The sequence below is a fragment of the Hippoglossus hippoglossus genome, chromosome 18, assembly GCF_009819705.1.
Source record: "Hippoglossus hippoglossus isolate fHipHip1 chromosome 18, fHipHip1.pri, whole genome shotgun sequence".
Taxonomy (NCBI): domain Eukaryota; kingdom Metazoa; phylum Chordata; class Actinopteri; order Pleuronectiformes; family Pleuronectidae; genus Hippoglossus; species Hippoglossus hippoglossus.
Window position 1 is genome coordinate 1,749,765 of NC_047168.1, and position 23,933 is coordinate 1,773,697.

Below are 23,933 nucleotides of genomic sequence, written 5' to 3' on the forward strand. Positions count from 1 at the left end.
TGTCTGACTCGTGGCCCAGCTGGGACCAGTGTGTGTGTGTGTGTGTGTGTGTGTGTGTGTGTGTGTGTGTGTCGGTTATGCAGGGGTTAACTTTCACTCTGCATGCGCTTGTAAAATCCATTAACAGTGACTGCCCAACTCCTTTATTCCACTGTATTTCTGTGAGATTATAGTGACCTCCCCCCACCCCTGGGGATGCTGTAATACTGCTTGTTCGGCTGTTTTGAGGTTTCCTTTGTTTGTTTCCATCTTCTGAACCCATCGAGTCTACAGAGCAGAAATATAGGCCACTAAATGAAATGCCATGTCATGTGTTGACTGATGATGTATAAATACGCAATGATGAATTAATGAATAAATAAACAATCAGTGGATGTGTTTTTGACACAAATGGCATTTATTCAAGATTTATAATATTGGCTGCACAAATCCAGGTGTCAACCAAGTACAAGAAATGCTGGAAATACACGAGTCATTTTATACAGTGCTGCTATAAGGCAGCAATTTTGTTATTTGATCACAAAGTCTGGAGTTGTCCTGCACAGCCAGATCCCCTCGGTGCTGGCTGCTACTTAATCATTCTGATGTGAGGGGGAGAAAAAACACTTTGGCTTTTTTGCATTTCTCTAATCACAACCATCTTGGCCAGTGGCTGTGCCCCTACAACATAACATTTGCAATAGTATTTCGCTGTCATTAACATGGCAGATTACAAAGAAACGTATACATTTTAGATAGGACAGGATGGTGGATATTTCTTGTATGTTTGAAGGTCTTCTGCACTAGTTAAGTTGCCAACCGCCAGGAAATGTTAGTGGATGTTAGCGGCAACCGGTGGATGTTGGGGACATACCTCATTGATTGCGTACCTTACCTCATCCTACCTTATCTTATATCTTAGGATCTCTCCTTCTGATTCAGAGCCACTGGTCGCAGCATTCTGCAGTTCGTGATATGTCTTTTACGTTCTGGCACAGGGCTTCTCCGTGGATTTCAACAACTCAGAGCAATCAGATGGTGGATGTTGCAATAAATCCCCTGCAGACGACCAGCAGTGGAAGAAATATTCCTTTACAGGCAACTCCAGGTCCCGCAGACTCTTCCTCTCATTTGCGTCATCGACAGCATCCTCCCAGGGTTCTGTCAATTCAGAACCCTGAAGAAAAACTGCAAGAATAATAAAAGACAACTTTGTGATTACACAATCCAAATCTTCTCCACAACTTGGCATTTTCAGGATGCAGGTGGTTGTTCCCTGAAGTGAAGATGATTTTTAAAACAAGCAGATAATGGATGGAGAGGAGAGTGCCGAGTGAGACATGTGGTCTAAGGTTTGTTCAAATGGTCACCAGATTTGTTTAAAAAAAGGAGAAATCGCTAAATAGGCTGATTAATATAGCAACAGGCATTAAGTTGGCAACACTCCCTGATGGCACGTTGACAACTGTATGTGCCAATTAATTCTAAAAACAGCTACTGATGAAATCCCAACACTCACTGGGCTAACTAGTGGTGTAGCTTCATCACTATTATCATATTTGTATAATAATGCGGCCCGGTGATACATGATGGGAGTATTGACAATAAGTATCGTAACATATGGATCCCATGTGTGTGTTAATACATGCTTGTTGTGAGGGTGTATTTGGACAGGATCTGGACAAAGGGGCGGATCCAGGAGGTTTATTTTCACCTTCGATATCACTGCAGGGTAATTCAACTTTTTTTTTTAATCAGGCATGTTTAAGGGACTGTTATCTAGGAGTGTGTGCAATTTGGTGCAGCTTCTACGGAGACTGTTGGGCCCTGGAGGATGCACTCATCTCAGGGCCATTCTAGTTGCTGTCTGTCTGTCTGTCCGTCAACAGGATTACTGATCTGATTTCCATGAAATCTTGTGAAGGGGGAGGCATGACCCAAACACAAACCCATTATATTTGGAGCGGATCCAGATAAACTAGCAGATCCGGGAGTTGTTTTCACTTTCTTTAACGTGGCGAGATAGGGCGCAAGGATTGGCCGAGGTATGCGCTCCCCGAGCACTCTTGACCTCCACATATAATCTTATTTTAACACGGACACACAAGAGGGTCAACAGATGATTTGAAACACACACACACACACACACACACACACACACACACACACACACACACACACACACTTTCAAAAACGCATGTATGTTTGTGAGCAACACAACAAGGGCAGTCAACAAAAAGAGCAGTGACACAAGCTCCCTGATAATGAGCGTGAATATTCATGCTCTTCATTGACCCACATGCTTTTGTGATGATCATCATCACTACGACCAATCAAAAGAGACAAAAGTTTTTGGGAATTCATTTAATTCATTAACCCACCAGATATTTGTAGTTCTCTTGATTACAGCATGCATTTAATGAAACAGCCACACATCTTCTTAATGAGGAGTCTTTTCCCACCGAAACCTTCTTTCTTTTTTTGTTTTGGTGTGACATCACAGTTTCTCACGCTCTTTGTCCATATCTCCTTCCTCTGAGCTCTCCCGCTCTTCCTCTCCCACCCTGCTGTTTAACCCCATGTGGCTTGTAGAGACACAATCAGTTTCCTGAGCTACTTCTCTCCAGGGTGCAGACATTTTCCTTTCTCAGCTTTGCTAACCATGGCAACAGCTGCATTAACAGATCAAAATTGAACATACAGGTTGATTTAGAGCCGTGCAGGAGTGTGTGTCAGGGTTTTAGGGTTAAACAGACTCAACTATGATATTTGATTGGCCACTCTGAAACTCTGAGATACGATTAGCCTGATGTTAATGTTAGTCAACTATATAGTATTTATAATGATGCTTTTAGAATGAACCCTTTAAAGCTACATCAGCTCCTGAGGTCCCTTTATACAGAGTCGACCATGTTGCATTGCCATGTTTCTACAAAATAAAGGAATAAAAGCAATAAACACAACATCAGGAGGAAGCAGGAAAAAAAACGGGTCTAAAGATGTTTTTAGAGATTTTAAATACCCTTCTGTGGCATATTGGAAGCAGTTTTTTGCACAACACGAAATAACTAGGACACAGTCTATATATATTCCCACATTCAACATGATTTGAGGTTTTAATAGACAAAGAGATAAAATAAGTACTAATACTTTGGAGAACTGAAAACTATTCAGTTAAATTTGGTTTGTATAGCAAACATATATAACATATAACATATATTATCTTAAGGCACTTTACATATACTTATAGTCTAATAAAAGACAATTAACTCCTATTGCATTGGAAAAAATATCTTAGGCCTCCTGTCATGTATAGAGTTGAGTATCATCTGCATAGTCATAATCATAATCATATAAAGGTGAATAAAGTGGTCATGTGGGACCATGTAGAAATGAACGGAACCAAAAACTCAACCCTGTGGAACACCATATTAAGTTTATGTGTTGTCTAGACCTGAACTCTGTGGAGACAAAAAAGTTCAGATTTAGCTAATTATAGAATAGAATAGAATAGAATAGAATAGAATAGAATATTGTCTTTATTATCTATTTAGGTCTGGTTCCATTAGTAGTTCTAAACAACCACGAAGAACCACAACTAATAATGACTTTCAATCTGAGTTCTGTTTCTAGTTAAATTCTGTTTCAGCAGTCCAGAGGGTATTTTACAAGGGCAATGAAATATTTGCTTCCGCGTTCACTAACATGTGGTTTAAATTCAGAATTGAACATTTGACCAATTACCAACATTCAGTGGCAAATTCTGTCTGCTCCAAGAAGTCAGGCCCTGTGAATGTGAATAATGCATGTGTAGTCTTTCAAGTGTGAGCGGTGAGTGAGAGCTCTTGCTGGTCTTAGGGCTACTTGTAAAACAATGAATGAAATTGCACACGTCTGCTGCATCATGTCAGTCTGTGTAGTTGTGCTTTGTTGCCTCCAACCCCTGCGGCTGAGCAACTTCAAGGATTTGCTAGTTGTCCAAATATCAATATATGGACATTTGAGAATGTTCGGCTTGTCCAAACAGCCTATACAGCTGCAGACAGCGTGGACGATCATGGAGATTACAGCAAAGTTACAGCTGAGGGTACAAAAATAACACAAATACAAGATTACCAACCACGGAAAATGTACATTCTTCTCCAAATTTGACAGCTTTAGTCAGTATTTACTTACTAAGATGAAAATTGTACACAATGGCACAATGGCTTTTATAATATAAAATATATGTACTGTATATGTATACATATGTATATATATATATTTTTTTTTTTAAACGTTAAACCAGAGGTTTCCAACCATTTTGGCTTCTGATGTCTTGTAAAATCAATGGCTTGTTGACAGATCTGAGTCTCTACACTTATTATGTGGTTTCATCTCAATAAATCATCCAATTACTACGTATCTCGACACACCGGTGATGGTGCCCTGCTGTCGAAGCATGAACGGGTGCTAACCCTGCATGTAAGAGTAGGTGATCAATTCACAAAATGTCTCAAATACAGAGACAAAGCATTTAGAGAGAGGCATTTCATTTTGATCGGAACAGAGGACATCGTAGATATCCCACGTTGTGTCATTAGAACTTTAGCTGTTCATTTAAATATTAAGTCTACTTATTTCCCAGCCTATCAAACTTTTTATGTTACAAAATGCCTACGACGTTATTTTAACTTGGTTTCATATGTTCTGTGTTTGCTCTTTTCTAAATAAACATTTTTGTTATCACATGGTTGTGTGGTCCTGTGTCATTTTGTCCCTGGACCAGGCCTGACCTGACGAAAGAAGAGCCACAAGTGGACGAACTCCCGTGACAAATGGAGAGGAGGACTTCAGCAGCGTGAAAAGCTCAGAGGCAGCAGAGACTGAGAGATGATTGACAGTGACTGAGGGAGAGAGGGAGAGAGGGAGAGGGGAATGAGCGAGCGAGGTGGAGGTCAGCGGAGAGAGTGAGTGAGTGACTGCTGAAAGCCTGAGAATGAATGGTATGTGATTTAGATGTGACCAGCCCACCACCAGCTGTGCGTGTTGTCTCAGACACAGACGCATGCATGCACGCACACACACACACACACACACACACACACACGCGCACACACACACACACACACACACACACACACACACACACACACACATTTTCTCTTATCAAGGCCCAACACACACCCCTGAACTGGAGCCTGCTACCCATTAACACTGCAGTAAACCGGGATGAAACGGAAACTTAAATCTCTGCAGTTTCAGCTGCTGCCTGATATCACGAGATGATTTGTGATCATCATGAAGCAACTACACACTTTCAGAAAACTAAACAAAACTACCCCCCTCATAGTGAAATGTAAAAATCCACCCTTACCCCCTCACCACATAAGAATGATGAAACAGTTGTAGCCCACACACCACACAAAATCTCTCCTTGTTAAAAAAGTAACTGTGTTTGAATGTTTGGAGACAGAAGCTCAACGAAAAAAAACTGAAGTGGACCTTGAGTTAAGTTTTGTAAAAAAGATAAATAAATAAATCAAACTGGTGGTTTAAAGGTCCAGTGTGTGGGATTTATTGCACTGTGGTTGCGCCACCACGTTTCTACAGTAGCCCAGAATGGACAAACCAGACACTGACAGAGGCCCCTTTGGTGTTTTTATGTCATCTGAAGACCACCTTCTCCACACTTAGAAAGGAAGGGGTTCAGTTGGATGCAATATGCAAGGAAGGAACGCCAATTTAAAGTGAGCAGATCAATAAAACTTTATTTAAAATGGGGTTGTTGCTGTGTCTGGAGGTGAAAGAAAAACATTTGTGCCAACTATTGGGAGAGGGATAAAGCGCCAGTGGATACAGGTGGATACAAGGTTAACATGTCAAACAGTTTGGAAGTGAGTTGGTCCCAGTCCTCAATGACTCCAAACAGGTCTCCATTTTAACCCTTAACACATTGGATATGACCTCAAAAAGTTGTATGCAACAGCGCACAGTAATTGAATCCCAGTAACTCAAATTCAATGGAAAAGCATGACATCATCAATGGAATAACCTACTTCTTGATAAATTCCCCTGAACCAAACATTGGAAAAATGTTGGAGCTTAAACTGTAGAGTCCAAGTTTGGCGCCATTTCACCATTCATTCACATAGTTCGGTCCCATTTAATACAAACAGCTCTGTAGTTCAAGGAATGGAACGGAATAGTTATCAACTTCAAATGCTGATCATTTTGCTTCTTATTGTCTTAAAGCCTGGAAGGAAGAAGGAAAATAGCACAATGTCAGATTTGAGTATAAAGGAAGACAGGTGGAATGCTGGGATATTTCTTCCCTTTATTCTGAAAGAAAATATGGGGAAGTGGAGAGAGACACTCCTTCACTGTCTATGCCTAACTGCGCTGTGGTCTCCTGGTTAAATTCCAGTGGGGAAAAAATATTTCAGGTAGTGGATTAGGTTTTTATGTCCCTGTGTCAGTGTGTATCAGTAATCTGTTGTTCTATTGTAAATTATATGACATATGTATATCCACTTCTTTGCTTGAAACTCATATTTCTCAATTAAGAGACTAAAATACGTTCAAATAATATCTGGGTCTTTTTGTCTAAAACAGCATCTTCCCAGATAGAGGACAGAAAACACACACCACTAATTACAACGTAATGGCTCCCGTAGCAAATTTGATTTCAAGACATTACAAACAATACGATAAACACAATGATCCTCTTGTTATGAAAGTGTTTTTAATTTGAAATTGAGGGAGGAAAGGTTGAGGCGGCATTAAAATAATACTCCAAGGATTTTATATTGCCCCTCTGCCAGCTGGGGGACTTTCGAGATTAAAAAAGAAAAAACTGTTGGGCGAATGAAGCAGCTGTTTGAGCCACGGCAGTCTCAAGCTAATTCTGCTTGGGGGCCTGAAAGAGCGTAGTCCAGATCTGAGGTCTGGTGGGAGCAGGAAACTATTCTTTGTGATTTATTGAGCTTAAGATTAATCCCATCATCCATCTGCACCTTGAACCTGTCATAAAATGTATCTCTCTGTTTTAATGTTGTCACTATTTACAATGACTGCATACAGAATTATATGAATATATCGCCATCAAGTGGTAGAAATACAACACTATAAAAAGACGCTTGGGGTGTATCTTACTTATCCAATGTTTGGCATTCAGTTAAGAGAATGGATAGATGGATCATGACTATAAGAATATTTGGAAAAGAAAATATTTGAATGAGCCAAACATATCGAGATGAAATACAGGGGGTTGGTGGAAAATATAATAAATAACTCTTCCCATTCAGACACTCTTCCTGTCAAATTTCCCTTTTAGCTTTAGAATTTGTATTGTTTGCTGTGTGTTTGTTGAATACTTCATATAACTGGGATGTGCCTGTGTGTTTTTCTCAGCAGAACAAATGACAAGGGAAATGTTGTTTTCATTGCGAGATATACAATTCAGGTGGCAGAAATACTGCTTCCCTTTGACCGGAAAGAAACAGAAATACTGAAGTTCACAACATTTTGAATCTACTCTTTGACTCTTTCAGGAAATTTAGCCACAGATAACTACTGAAAAGCTTTTTTAATCAAAATAATGCAGTCAGTTGAAAAATAAAATAAGAAATATACAGTGTCTTCTGACAGGAGAGGATGCTTTTACATGATTAGTTTTAAATAAAACTTTAAATATAACAAAATCCCACCCTGTCAGCTGCAGCATCTTTATGCAAAAGCACATTTTACAAAGACATTGTAATAAAACACAGGCTAATCTTGATGCTTTTGACCCTGAGGGGCTGATGAGTTTTGGTTTCATGGGTTTAAATGAAACTCTGAATTATACCTGTTGTGATTTGTGTCATTCTAAATGGAAGTTGTCCAGATAAAAAAAAATTAAAATACTTGCAGTCTAGTGTTAAGTTGAATTTGAAAACTAAACACATGTGAAATAAATACAAAAAAATATATTTTATTAAACTAAAGAGACAATCGGAATCGACCATCTGCAGGTGAGAACTACATGACCCAGCATCGCTTTGAATGGCTAGTTTACCACTTTTCCCGCATAGTGAGGCTTCTCCCCGTGCATTGGCTGAGCGCCACAGCAGGAAACGCACAGCGCGATTCGATTGGCCGCCGCGCGGCCTCCAGATACCCGGATAAGGATGAGCTATATAGGATGTCCAGCTGTAGGCGGAGCGTTGTAGTTCAAACCAACGGACCGTACTCGCGCGGAGCTGTGTCAGTGTGTCCTGCTGCGGTGGAGATTATCTGAGCGTTCTAAACATGGTACGTGTTTCGTGTCGCCTCGGCTCAACGTGCGCGTGGAGAGGTTTTGTTGGTGCGGAACGAGAAAGAGGCTCCAGCGCTGTTCCCGCGGGGAGCTAACTGCTAGCGGCTAACGTTAGCTGTTGTCCTAGCCTAGCACGCCGGCTAACGTGTCGCCAGTGGTTGGGTGAACGGCGGAATGACGCTAAAAGGCGCGAGCAGTCCATGTAACATGTGTGTTGTGACGGGCCGGGGCTCATGAGCGGTGTTGTTTTGCAGGCCGGCGGCAAAGCAGGGAAGGACTCGGGGAAGACCAAGACCAAGGCTATTTCTCGCTCACAGAGAGCAGGACTGCAGGTTTGTTTGTCCGCTCATTCATTTGCCTCGGCGGTGCCAGCACAAGCTAGCGGGAAGCTAACGGGCTGCAGAGGTTACTCAGCTGGTGGCCGTCTCTGCCCGGCGGGCCACCGAGCCCCCCCTTTGTTTCTCCGCCCTGAAGTCCCCCCTCTCTCTCTCCCTGTCTTGTCGCCGCAGTTCCCCGTGGGCCGTATCCACAGACACCTCAAGTCGAGGACCACCAGCCACGGCAGAGTGGGAGCCACCGCCGCCGTGTACAGCGCGGCTATTCTCGAATACCTCACAGCCGAGGTAACGCCGAGCCTCCCGTTGATTTCCCTTCTAGTCGTTGCTCAAATGAAGTGACCGGGCTCTGCGGAGCTGCTGCCCGGGCCCCGGTGAGTAATGAAACCCTGGTTTTGTGTCAGGTCCTGGAGTTGGCAGGAAACGCATCGAAGGACCTGAAGGTGAAGCGCATCACCCCCCGCCACTTGCAGCTGGCCATTAGAGGGGATGAGGAGTTGGACTCGCTCATCAAGGCCACCATTGCTGGTGGAGGTAAACAGATGTTCAGGCTCTGTGCATTTAAAAGTCCACATAATTTATCTATGATCTATCTATCGGGACTAGATATCCACACTATCCAACTCTTTAGATTGTACTTTAAGTTGCAGACAGACTCTTTCCATATGTTTTTACTAATTCATCATCAGTCTAACAATCTTGAAGTTGCACTTTGTTTCTGTTTTGATGAGTGTTACTTCACTGAAACACTGTTAATGGCTCATCCATTGACCTTCCCCCCCCCCCCCCCCCCCCCCCCCCCCCACCAGGTGTGATCCCTCACATCCACAAGTCTCTGATTGGAAAGAAGGGCCAGCAGAAGACCGTATAACCTGGAGTGCCCCGGAAGCCGTGCCATCTCAGGACGAAGTCTACATCAAGTGGTTGTTTGTCTTTAGATTAGAACACCTTTAGGAGTTGTTTGTATTGTTGAGCTTGCATTTACTCACCTGGGGTATTTTTTAAAAAGTGGCTTCAGAGAAGCTCGTCTTTTGTGTTTTTTGGCTTTTTTTGTTTTTCTTTCTTCTGGTGCTGCAGTTCATGTGTCAAAAACTTACATTGTCGCATTCCCGTGTTTAAAAGTGGTGTTTTAATAAAGCTCTTGTTTGGGCATTTACAGTTTGCTCTTTCAGTTCTTGCTCGTTGCTGTGGTGTTATCACTCTTCTCTGTATTCAGTTGGCTACCCCAGTGTGGAAGGACAACATGTGTTTGGCTTCAGTGTTCCTAATCTTTGCAGTTCCAAAGACTCCGTCCTGGTGAACCACTGCTGCAGTGTGTGGACAGCATTGTGGTGTCCATTGAACCATCTTAACGTGTGCAAACCATCAGTCTCAGTCTTGTGCAGGTGCATGAATTGCAAAGCATGCTGAAGTTCACTGGAGTGACATGAACTGGGAAACCCATTGTCATTTTTGGATTCAGAATAAAGGCTGGACTGGCACAGTCAGAACATTTTACACATTGTGGTGTATGGATCTATTGCATGAAGCCGTCCGGAGGGATTTTCTGTTTCTATAATGAAGTAAGGGTGTTCATGTACATAAACTGCGGAGCCAGTATATTTATTTCTGTCCCGCTATAGAGTATTTGGATAAAATATTGTATGAATGCATAATGGCTACAAAATGGCATGGGGGCTTTTTCATTCATTTTAATCATGTAAAAAATTATACAAAGTATTCATGGCCTGTGATGAGGATAAGTCCAAACACTTACTGATTTATTCTACATGAGTGAGAAGAGGTCATTAAGGATCTTATAGCTTCCTGTATGTATAAATGTTAAACTGTGCTCTATATTGTATATAAATCTACAAAAATGTATAATAAATACAATATAAAGAATAAGGCTATATAGACATGTATACAAACTCATACACCCACATACCCAAAATCAACTATAATTTATTTGTATTATTTATAGCAGAAAAAAGGAATACTAAATCACCATATAAAGGAACCACTCCTGCAGACACCTAGTGGTTGTCGGATCCCCTCTTCACACCTGTGACTTGTGAACATATCTTTGTACTCTGTTTTAAACTGGGCTCTGTTTGGGCAGTGTTCTAATTCCATATTCAAACTGTTCCATAGCTTTACTCCTCAGACTGAGAAACAGCTTCTGGTTGTTTGGATACTTTTCAGTATTAAAATTTAAATCTCTCCTTAAATTATAGCCCCCCCCTGTCATTGAACACTTTTTTTTAATGTTTTCTGGGAGTAATTTAATTTTTGCCTTGAACATTATTTATTCATGGTTATCCAGTGCTCTATAGGAAATGTTCTATGTTAGTCTGAATATTTAGCTCACATTATTTAGCAGAAGTCACATTTGATAATACCTTTCATAAAATACTTGTTTGAACATAAACATACTTTAAGAAAGTTCATGGGCCAAGTCACACAGAACATAGTAAATCAGGAGCACTCGTGACAAAAGGTAATAATAGAGTGTGACATTAATATCCTCAAACCGTAGCATTCATTAGTGCACCACTAGATGGCGCTGTAGCACCACAACAAGCCTCCTGCCTGGGCCTCGGTTGTTCTGATGTACAAGTCACAGTCTGTGTTTTCTCCTTCCATCAATGTCCCCGAGTCTGAACAGCACCAAGAATCAATACTTATTAAGGTCAGTGGTCACACACTGGATTCAAAGTACTGACAGGCAGACGCTATACCACTGGTTCATTCTCTACAGGGATAAACCACTCATTCACAATTGATGTAAATGTTCCCTTTGATCCCTGACAATACAGTGGTGTGTGTGTGTGTGTGTGTTATGGATGTGGGAGACTGAGTTTAAATGAAACTGGAAGCTGCACTTACCAACTTTGCACTGAAAGCAAGAGATGATGCTACGTTCTATTTATAGGACTCGATTGATATTGTCACTAATCAGTGAACAGGGATAAGGTGTCCTCTTGTTCCTTCTTTCTTTCTGTCTCTTTATTGAAAATATGTTTTAATGTCCTCCCGATTATCACTATGTAGCCATGAGCCATTTGTTAAGATTTAGATAGAAATTTGTCTTTTTCAAGACAGATTCTGAATGTTCTGTATTCCCATTCTGTATAACTGAGGGTTTTAAAATAACCTCACCTTCAGGTCTTCCAGTAGCTCTCCTGGCGCTTTCCGTCATGTCACAGGATCAAGAAGGAACTTTGAATTTCAAATTTCAGACACTTTGTCAAGAGAAAAAACGCGAGCATCAGCTTTCCCATGGCAATAGAGCTGCTGCATCTGCTGGAGAAGCCAAGGAAACCTTTCTGTCAACTACTGCTTCTGAGCTCTGAGCGGTAAAACTCTACCCTTTGGTATTAGGAGGAACCCTAATGAGCTCAGTTTACCATTGTAACAGAGTTAATGTATTAGTAGGCCTCCTGTGTGGGACAATACATGTTTAAGTTGACAGTATTGCAAAATCTGTCCATATTTCATATCCATTTTGCCGAGCCCCTCCCCACTGTCTTTGGTGATGTCACCACACTGAGACGAGGGGCGATAGCTACAACCGTACTTTTCCTTTTTCAACAGACTGTCATTGTTTAACGCTGCATCAAACGGGCCCAGTGGAGTTTTCTTTTTAAACAAACAACAGTTATGTTTATGTTCAGGTTCTGTCCTCAAGCTCCGACAAACACACTGAGTTCATTTGTGTCCTCGTAAGGTTTTTTACGTATTTCAAATCCAGCTTTGCTTACATCCACGCTAAACAGTTTTTAGTTTTCTGCCTTTGTTTGCATTCCACTGCCGGGTCAGTGGATCAGTGTGACATCATTGGTGGGCACATTACAAATGATAAATCACTGTGATCAGCCCAGATTACACTGGGAAAAAAATCACAGTTAGATTACTTTGTCATGATCACACGATTATATTTCGATTACGTATTTGAAATGGAGAATTTTCAAACAAAGAGACATTTGCTGATATTAGTTTTTGGAGGACAGAAATAAATATAATATATATTTTATATTTGTATAGCACTTTTATATTCTTGATGACCATCAAAGCACTTTACAGAACAGTTTTGCCAGAACAGCACTTTCTTTATTATACACACATTCCTCACACACTGCAATTCGGGGTTCAGTGTCTTGCCCAAGGACACCTCGGCAGGGGAAATGGGGTACACAGGGATTGAAATGCAGACCCTCTGGTTAGTGGACGACCCGCTCTACCTAAATGATTCTTTTTCAGTGAGCAGCTAACGCAGCAGCAACAAGGTGGGACGGTTTTCACTTGAATTTGGTTTCAACCATTTTATAGATAGATAGCTTAGCTCATTAGTTCATGAATGTGCTTTGGAAATGTTTGGAGTTATGATATTTCGAGAAACGACATTTGTAGAACTCACTTTTAGTAAAACGTGGGTCTCATATTGAAATAATTCAAAAGTAAATCAACTATATTACATTTTTGTAATCCAGTGGATTGTTAGGGCTGGGAATCACGTCACACATCTATATCCTTGTGTGCATGCGTGAGATAAACTAAAGCGGGGGGCCACTGGCTTCTCGCTAGAGATCTGAAACACACAGGGAACCTTTTGAGAAACAACAAGAGACAGCTCACTATTTTCAGCTGCAGAACTTGATTGCCAATACATTCTCATACGCTCAGGAAGGTGAACGTCTTCTTTACATCTGGCTTCAGCTCATTTTACCAGCCCCAGCTGGTGCACATATAGGCGGGCGATTGTGTGCAGAAGTGCTCGTGTGCACCTAGAGAAATACTGATAGCAGCTATATTAACAGTAGATTTTATTTGCACAAATAAGAATGTGTTTCAGATGAGAGGGATGCGAGACTTCTTTTTGTTGCAGTCCAGGTAAGATTCACAGGACCTGTGCAGGAGTAATGGAATAGTTCAATACTTCCAGCATGTGATTATTTAAAAGATTAAACTACAATGGCCCTTAGCAAAGTGTGCACCTCCGCCAAGGCCCGACAGTCTCCTTAAATTCAACCAAGCTGCACCAAATTACACACACTAATAGATATCAGTCCTCCAAATATGCTAGAATAACCCCCCCCCCCCCCCCCCCCCCCACCCGATAGCACAATATCCTTCCACCAAGGTTCATGGAAATCTGTTCTGTACTTTTTGCATAATCCTGCATCCAATCAAACCAACAAACCAACTAATGGACAGGGGTGAGCACATTATCATGTCCTGACCCGCAGCTTTTTACTGAACACAAGGACACAAGTTATGAGTCTTCTAATTGAACTTTCAGAAGGCAAATATACGCTTCTTATTATGTTGAACGAATCATGTCACATTCTGTCTGTCCCCTTATTTCCATCCAAGTCTAGGGCTGTGAGAATGAGAGCTTTGGAATCTTCCATCAAGAAAAAAAACTTAAGGAATTCACAAATTCTTCATTAATGAAGAAGGGAAATTTGTTTTCTTTTCACCCTTTTGTGCGAGTGAAATCAGATGTGACGTTTCAAAAAATAATGAAGAAACCTTTTCAGCGTGACACAGTCTGGGCTTGCACGCAGCACCGGAGCCGCTCTCGCTGGCTTGTCTAAACTAATCAAAGATGCAGGAGAGGCTGAGGTCCCTAACCGGACAAATGAGTCCAAACACAACCTGGGTGCAGTCCTCAGTCTGCGTCACGTGCGAGGAAATGATGAGAGGGATAATTAATAAGCTGATCCATATGCGACAGCGGGCAGTGGTGGCTCAGGAGGTACAGCCTCTAACCAGGAGGTCGGCGGTTTGATCCCTGTCAAAGCGTCCTTGGGCAAGACGCTGAACCCCAAATTGCCCCTGACAGTGTGTGATTGATGCAGGAGAGAGAAAGTGCTGCACATAGATGCACTGTATGAATGTGTGCGTCAATGGATGAATGCAAGGCCGGAGTCATAAAGTGAACATGGGGGGGGAGGACCAAAATCTCACAACTCATTATTAACAAACAAGATACATTTTTATGTATTACGTTATTTAAAACAATGTTTAATACTGTATTGTAAGTCTAATGTGCGCTTGGGAATATAAACATGTTTATGTGTATTTTGTATAACTTTATATATTCATTTTTTATATTTAAAAAATACAATTATATGAGAATATCAAATTATATCAAAAATATTTTTAAATTAGCATGTCCACATTAGACTTAAGACATAAGACAGCAAACACAATGTTTCATATTTTATTGTATTTTTTTTTCAATGAACAGAAATATATGCATTTCTACAGTTATTTTAGCAAAAGGTTTAGCAAATTGGTTTTGATTGGTCCTCCACTAACTTTCTCTTTAGTCATCTTTTCTCCTCCTCTCCTCCTCTCCACTGCACTCTTCTCTTCTCCTCTCCTCTCTCTTCTCCTCTCTCTTCTCCTTTCTCCTTTCTTCTCCCCTCTCCAGTCATCTCTCCTCTCTTTCCTCCTCTCCTCTCCTCTCCAGTCATCTCTCCTCTCCTCTCCAGTCATCTCTCCTCTCTTTCCTCCTCTCCTCTCCTCTCCAGTCATCTCTCCTCTCCTCTCCAGTCATCTCTCCCCTCTTTCCTCATCTCCTCTCCTCTCAAGTCATCTTTTTTGCTTGTCGTCATGGCACAACAGTTTGATTATTATTATTCAGCCAGTTTACAATTCAGTGTATTGGGGGGGGGGGGGGGGGGGGGGGGGGACTGCTGCCCTGGATGAACAGCAAAACTGTACCGTAAAGTACTTTGAGTGGCTATCAAGAGTAGACAAGCTACATATAAATACAGATCATTCACCAAAGGTCCACTTGGGGATGGTGACAGTCATTGGGAGCTTGTTAGCAGGTGACATTAGCATTAAGTTACAGTCTCATAGAAACACTAACATGGCTGTACACTCTTAAGCTGCTTTCAGACCTGCACTGAACTCGGGACATTTTCCTGGAATTCTCTGGTGGCACAACGCAAACTTCTGAGTCAGACAGTTTCTGGACATGATCCTGCCATGGAAAATGTCCGTGTGAGTCCATGTGAGAATACAGCAGGGAAATGTCAGGAAAACTCACAGCGAGCGAGTGGACGTGAAGGACCTGAAACTGGAAAATATCTGTTCTTCATATGTGAAAGTTAAACTCTAGGAAAAGATCCAGACCCAATATTATGGACATTTTCTGGAGTTCATGTGGGAAATCTGCTTTAGTTTTAATTCAACTAGTGTTTGTAGGTGCAACTTTTAAACTGTGGACTGAGAGTTTCCACCTGCATCCAGTCTTTTCTTAGGCTAACAATGTCCTACTAATTCTTTACTTTAAAAAAAAGTAATATTTTGCGCAATTTTCTTTTAAGACTGATAGAAGACAGGTGACAGGAAATAGAGGAATAAGTATATTAACCAAAGTACAAACTAATACTTTAAAGATTTCAATACTTTGAGACCTCTGTTGAGGATTAGAAATCCTGCTCAATTTCTATGGGAGAAAAAGTTTAAGTTCCAAAGATTAACAGGAAGCTGGGAGCTAGGAGCTTCAAAAAAAATAAAATCTAAATAAAGTTTTGTGAAAAAGTTTGCTTGCTTTTGGATTCATGCACCTTGGTAGACCACATTACATTACATTACATTACATTACATTACATTACATTTCATTTAGCTGACGCTTTTATCCAAAGCGACTTACAATAAGTGAATTCAACCATGAGGGTACAAACCCAGAACAACAAGAATCAAGAAAGTACAATATCCTTCAAGAAAGCCAAACTACAAAGTGCTATAAGTAAGTGCCATTTTAAGTGCTACTAAATTGTTAGTTTTAAAAATGTTATTATACAAACACGGCACAAAAATCCGTCCCAGATTCCTTCAGCCAGACTCAGTTTAAAGAGCTGGCATCAGGACTAACACGGATCAAAAGCCTCTCCAAAAGTCCAAATGGGTGTAATGAACTTCAAAATGTGCTCGGCTGATCCATAATTAACCTTTAGAGTCCTTAACAAGCACATTTGTCTGCTCGGCTATTGGCGATTTGTTTTGTGTTCCTGGTGAAAAGCGACGTGCTAATGAGGCTTTCCCTCCAGCTCCAGCCGGGCAGGGCACCACTCAACCATTAAGTCAATTAAGAGTAGACTGAGGGGGGGGGGGCTCCTTTTCATTTGGTTCTAATTAAAGTGCAGGAAGTGAAGCAGCGGCGCTCACCTACCTTCCTCCAGGCTGGACAGTGTCTCCGGTGTTCTCTGGAAGCCATTAGCACATCTGGCCTCACTGGGTGGATTTAGTATTTATTGGGTTTTACAGAGCTCATAACTCCATGTCATCACAAGTTAGAGAAAGGATTTACTGTCTCTGTCTCGATCCCATAAATATGTGTGATCTAATACTAAAAAGTAGAATTACTGTCAGATACTTGTACGGGTACAGGTGGAAGAAGCGATCGTGCCATTTTGTTTTGAATTTGCAGGAAATGAAGCAAAATGGTAATTTAAACCTCGGCTTTGAGTTAAAAGGGTCAAACCACGTGTTTTATATGATTTCTCTTATATGTCCCACGCTTTATGAAAGGTGCATGCTTTGACCTTTGTAAAACTCTGTAATATTTTTGACCACTTAATAAAATTAACAAAACTATTTAATGGGATTTATTCATTGTTGAACAGATTCTCTACAAACATAATTGTGTGTGTTAAGAGGCAAATAAAACAAGCCGTTCAACAAAGTATTAATCAAATCAACTTTCCATTATTATATTTAAAATTTTCATCCACATCATACATAATTACAATGGCTCTGTCAGAAATCACCCACTCATTCACTCAGGATTATGATGTACAATAACAACAATGTTGGCTGGTGGAAAATCCCATAATACATCATAAAAGTTTATTCTATACTTTAGAACTAATTCTTTTCGGTAATATGACCATATTAAAATGTAGAAATAAATGTATTTGCCACAGTTTTAAAATCGGTCTGTGAAAATGCCGGCAAATATAAAGTCTGTCATTATTATATTTCATATTTATTTATTTATTTATCTCCATTTACTGCGTACTGCATTAGTGTCAAATAGTCTTTGATTGTTTCCTCTTTTCTTTTTCTCTTATGTCTGTCTTGTTATCATTCTGTCAATCATATGTGAAGCACTTAGAACTGCATGAAAGCTGCTGTATAAATCAAGTTTGATTGATTGATTGATTATCCGTCAAATACTCAGTGACATCAGGAGAATCTCAACGCTGACAGGCTGGCATGGGAACATGTCCCCCTGCCAAGCCTTACTGGAGGTTGCATAACTTATTGTTCTTACTGTATATATTGTTGTCTTATGTCCGATTGTTGTTTTCATGTCCAAATGCACCAACCACACCAAGGCAATTTCCTGTATGTGTAAATATACTTGGCAATAAAACGAATTCTGATTCTGATTCTGATTCTGATATACTTTCTATGAATTTGCACTACTGGAAAAAAAATTAATAAATAACTATTTCAATGATACACAACAAATGCATCTCATTAATAGTGCAGTTATTCATTCATTAGAACGGGCTGATACTCAGTCTTCCTGTGCGATGAGGGATCATCAGTGGGAGCAAAAGACCCCTGCTGCAATGAATTGGAATTGATATCAGTGAGCTATGTTTTACAATGTTTCATCAATCAATCAATCAATCAATCAATCAAATTCTATTTCTATAGCCCATATTCAAAAATCACAATTTGTCTCATAGGGCTTCAACAAGGTGTGACATCCTCTGTTCTTAACCCTCAACTAGAGTAAGGAAAAACTACTAAAAATACCCATTAACAGGGGAAAGAAGGTAGAAACCTCAGAGAGAGCCCCATGTGAGGGATCCCTCTCCCAGGACGGACAGAAGTGCGATAGGTGCTGAGAACATCAGCAAAATAACAATATTTACAACATTGATTAGAAGAAACAGTTTTTAACATAATGGAAAAGTGTGTCAATGTTGTACATAAGAAAATGTCTGTGAGTTTTTAGAAGGTAGAAGTGAACTATGCATGAGAGATGATTATACCGAATGAAGCACTAACCACATGCCAGAGATTGAAACAGATAGACAGATAGCCAAGGGATTTCCTGTTTAGCGGCTGCTTTGTTTTTGGGTCTCGGCCCAGCAAACAGTTCCCAGCAGGAAACATTGTGCACGGAGCAACTGTAAAAGTTTGTCAACTCAGCACCGCCCGCACTACAAAGCACGATTTAATTCTGGGGTTTTGATAACACAGTTAGAGAGAAAATGAGGCGGCCGCTGAGAGGGCTGAGAATTGAAGAGTCCCCCCCCCCCCCCCCCCCCCTCTTCCTTGTTCAAGTTCACACTCGGGTCCATCTGGTGGCAGGTGGTTCAGAGCTGCTGAATAGGCGGCGGTCCAGACTCTCCTCCTCGTCCATCACACATGGCTAACTTATCAGAACAGACACAAAGAAAGCAGCAACGACACTCACCGCGCCTGTAATCTCTGTCAGGGATGAGACTTTGATTCACAGACGCTTTCAGCACATTTGTCGACATTTTTTTTTCTCTCTCCATTTTTCCACTCCTTTCCTGTTGCGTTCGGTGGCTGCCTGGCATTGTGTGTGTGTGTGTGTGTGTGTGTGTGTGTGTGTGTGTGTGTGTGTGTGTGTGCTCACACGCAGACGGGGTGGGCTGGCAGGGGTCACGGTTCGCCGGCCCGCCTAGATCCGTCAAGAGGAACAAAGCAGGGGGAGCAGGAGCAGTGCCAAGCCCCCTGAAATCAAAGACCAGGTTTGGGATTTGGGATCCGCTCCAAAAGGCTGGACCCATTTTAGTGGTGCAGGGGGTCTCGGGCAGCCAGGGGGAGGAGGAAGAGGAAGGAGGAGGAGGAGGAGGAGGAGGAGGAGAGGAGTTAGAAACAATAATCAAATCCACCACGGCGTCTGAGGACTGGGCGAGTAGAGAGAGCTGGCTGAAGCCTCTGAACGTAGCATCCCTCCTCGTCCCTCCCTCTTTGAAGTCTGCTTACTTTTGTTCTTTACATAACTTGATCTGATTTTGGAAAGGCTAATTTGTATGCATTCCGTGAGTGGGGTGGGGTGGAGGGGGGGGGGGGGGGTGATGCTAGGGTAGAGAGGAGAAGGCAGGACTCAACCCGCCACCCAGAATTCCACATGGGCGCTGACAGGAAGGTCAACACGATTGGCCACAGGGGGAAATGGGGGGACACAAGCAAGCCAAAAGCATATGATAAGTGTCTTTGAATTATTGCAGCTCTGTGCAAATTTGATGACAATGGCCGAGTAGTCAGGGGGGCTGAAATCCCTCTGCAAACAGGGGCCGCGCATGCTTTGGTGGTCTTCATCGTGCTGTCAGCTTCCCCACTGGAGGAGACGACAGCGAGTCACAAAGGCAAATATGAACTTCAAAGGAGCGGATTCGTGCGAGCTGGAAACTTCAAATATTGTATTTTATTTGCACGTTTTGATAAAATAATCATTCAAGGTATTATTCACTTCCACTCAAAACACACAAGCGATCAGTTCATCTGAGTCCTAAAAAGGATTAAACCAACACAGATAATAGAGAAGGACACAGCTGTGATTTTGAGTTCTGATTTTGTGTTTTAAAAAACATTTTCACAGACTGAGTATCTTTTTTATACTTTAATGGATTTATGAAAATTTATCGCTGTAACAAACAAACTAAAATGTACCTCAAAAGTTCAAGGCATTTTACAAAAAAAATGAAAGGATAGGCTTCTAAATTTTATAAAAGTTAGGGTTGGTAATCCTAGGGTTAGGGTTACGCTACACTTTCAATACACTTTAAAATCTGTTAATACCATGCAGTGGAGTTATTTATATAGTAATATTCATGATATTTTCAAACTGTAATATTTATACAGTAATATTTGCAAACTGCCCCTTGACCATGTAAATAATGGTGTAACCATGTAATGGTGGCACACTCTGTCTTACACTGTCTGTTGTAAATCAACTGTTTCAAGTGACAGTTTACAAAAGAAGCTACTGGCCCATAGAGGAAAATGTATCATCGTGGAGTTGTGTCAAAGCTACGCCCCCCCAAAACACATGAACGTGCACTGTCTGACAACTGCTAGTGGACGACTTCGCCGTGACTCGCTCGCTAACTTCTGGCCGTCGCTTCAGTGGTGTAAGTCTCTGCAGCTGGGAGCGAGTTTCAGGGGTAAACAGCGACATCCGACATCCAGTACAAGTGAAAATACCTATCCACCACCGGAAGTAGCAATGCTAGCGGAAGCACCCCACGTGTACCCTTGGGCGAGAGCTTGTGTCCAGTGTGTGCGTGTACATTTTTCGGTGAACTCTCCCTTTAAGCTTCGATATTTGACAAGCACATGTAAACGGGACTCGGCTGAGTCTTGTAGAGAAAGCGTTCACGAGTTGGCTGCTTGTGAGATCCTGCTAACTGCAACAGATCAACACGCATGAGCAGTCACGTGGCCAGACAGGTCGTAAGCTAAGCCTCGGGTCAAACTCTCACTCGTTAACATCCATCACGGTTCGCAGACTTTTTTGCTTTTAACCTCTTGGGGGCAGTTGAACTCATTTGTAGCCCCCCTGCTAACCTGCTGTGACGGCATCAGGGTGTCTCCGATCGGGATTCGCTAAGATCTCCATCACGTGAGGCAGCTACACCTGCTCCTGTGCACACAGCACAGGGAGGTGAGGTAAGGGAGGAACGAGGGACTTGTCATCAACCTTGAGCTCTAATGACTTCCTAGAGGTGCTGTTTGACTGGCGTCCAGAGGCTCGGTGGGGGGGGGAGCCTTTCTCCTCCGGCTTGGCCTCGAGCCAGGGTGACAATCAACGTCTCTGTGTCTCTTTCGGTGGGAGATTATTTCCAATGTCTCCCCCCCCCCCCCCCTTTTTATTGGAGGAAATGGTATTTGGGAGCTCAAACAGGATGTCCTGCTGGCTGGCCCTGGACCATTCCCACCCACTCACCCTCCCCTCCCCTCAGCTCCATTCTTCCTCTGTACCCCCCCCTTCTCCCCCAGCCCCATTCTCTCTGAGGAAAATGGCTTAAATCAATCCGGGAATCTAAACAGCCACTTTCTTCTCTTCTTGTCTCCACTTGGAATGACAGTAAAATGAAAGACAAATGAGAGTTCATTGCTTTGGCGTAGCTGCTGGTATGTATGGTGAACACATTATTACAGTATGGCTGCGTTCAAAGGTACTGATACTTTTACAAACTTTGCAATGTGCTAAATTTAATTTACAAACGTCAGTAGACCATGAGTCAGGATGGTGGCAGTAATGTCTAAGGTGTTGTTTTATAGTTCGCTCATTAAAAGCAGAGAAAGAAAACGACCGTTGTGGTGCTTTAACATAGATGAATAATAGATGGTTGAAAACATTTTGAATATATCCACATCAGCATGGATGTGGGTTTTCCCTCTGCACCATACCCCCACTCAGAGTTGAACATTCATCCAACCAGCCCAGCCAACGTAAGGAAAACTGAATTGTGACTACTGTGGCCAAAGGTGTCAATGACAGGATCATGATTAATGCTCAAATGTAGTAGCAGCACAAGACCGGGAGATATTTGTTTTCTTTTAGAATTTTTGCATTTTTGCACCTGTCGCATGTCGCACGTGTCATCAACTCCCCAAATTGCTTGCGGTGAATTCAAAGGGGGAAAAACCACACATCAATTTCTATGGACTACATACTAAGAGGCCAGGGGGGTAAAGTCTGCAGAAACTGCGGAGCATCTCACTCAGACATTTGCGCTCACACATGCACCTCCTGTGTTGTGGAGTTGTCTGAAAGCAGCTATTATTGACTTAAGCTAGCTGACGTTCCCTATTGTAAGATACTAGCCACACCAGACCAACTAAGACTGTAGCAATGAACTAACAGCAAAGGTCCCAAAGGTTCAAGGTGCTGTTTAAATGCCGTGGAAGTATCAAAGCGCTCAGTCCATGGGGAAAAGCACACATCCTGTTTACAGGAACTCAAAACAAGCCATGAAGACTTCTGTAACTTTGTGATGCCAATCCCCTTCAGCCTCCAGCACAACTAATCCATTTACTATAACACAATGTCCAATCTGGCTCAGTTTGGAAATCTGCCACAGTTTGTTACCTCCACCAAGGAGGTTTAAGTTTTCATCTGTGTTTCATCTACTCAACCAATTGTCATCAAGTTCCGACCCAAATCAGGGGGCTAATAAAATCCTGTGAGGAGGTATACAGTGCACTGCTATAATTTATTTCATGTCTATATCAGTCGTTTTTCAGCTTCTCTAACGATCTTTTCAGCGTAGAATCTTTTTCGCACTTTTTCTCTAGCGATTGTTAGGTTTTGACTTTGAGTTTTCCCTCAGTGATGTTGTTGTAAGAGTTATTCTTGGACTGAAAATCAGCTAGTTGATAGTTGTTCAGTTGGTGCAGTGAGTGTGTGCAGTTCCCTGGAGTATTTGGCACCTTTGGTACTATCGTGCTTGATCAAAGACCAAATCCACCTGTGCTGTTAAACATTGCCTTTATTTTCCAGGTTATCTTCATGTTCACCCGAGTGAAAAGAAAGTGCAAGTGAAGCTCTTTATCAAAATCTCGCCGGTAATCATCTCTTCCGCGTGGATGAACTCGGAAATGTCACAGAAAATGTAAGTCTGGTGTGTGTCAGGAGCATAAAGATGTTTTCAATGAGGCCTTCAGATTACGATTCACAGTTCTGATCCAGCACAAACTGCGATCTTTCTCACAGCACTGGTGCAGTCCCCGCTCGCAATGTGTCTGTCGGTAGAAGATGATGTACGGGTCTGTATTATTCTTATTCTGTCTGCATTCATTTGTCTGTTTGTGTGTTAGTTAGGTAGTTAGTTTGTGTGTGACAGGCAGGCAGGCAGGCAGACAGGTGGGTGGGCGGATGGATGGACAGACAGGCAGGCAGAAAAAACGGACAGATGGACAGATGCATGGACAGACAGACAGACGGAGTGACAGGTGGAAAGACGCATGGACGGACAGACATGCAGGCAGACAGACAGACAGACAGACTGGCAGACAGACAGACAGACAGACAGAGCCCATTCAGTGTGTCTTTCAGTAGGAACTCTTTTCTTGGCCTTCATTAATCAGGCAGCAGTTTTGTTGAGAGCATCATCCAGACAACTTCACGCTCAACACGGTCACAGATCAACAACGCATGATGTCATATCCACGTGACACAATCCACAACTTGGTTATGATTTTACAGAGCCACCAGTCGTTTGGACAGAAGTGTCGGGTTTATTTTGTCCGTATTTTTGAGTTGTTTGGTCGTCCACTGCTCATCCAAAATACTTCACAGTCAACACTGGGCTCTCAGCAACACACTAGCCAAGTTTAAAGCT

General features: G+C 42.0%; 1 protein-coding gene across 1 annotated transcript; it reads left to right on the forward strand.

Moving 5' to 3' along the window:
- Window positions 1-8,122: 8,122 nt before the first annotated feature.
- On the forward strand, window positions 8,123-9,753 carry LOC117779202 (histone H2A.Z). Its single transcript, XM_034615204.1, has 5 exons — window positions 8,123-8,253; window positions 8,512-8,589; window positions 8,767-8,880; window positions 8,997-9,126; window positions 9,402-9,753. Exons 1-5 carry the CDS (start codon window positions 8,251-8,253, stop codon window positions 9,461-9,463), a joined length of 387 nt encoding a protein of 128 aa, XP_034471095.1. The 5' UTR covers window positions 8,123-8,250; the 3' UTR covers window positions 9,464-9,753.
- The last annotated feature ends 14,180 nt before the right edge of the window (window positions 9,754-23,933 follow it).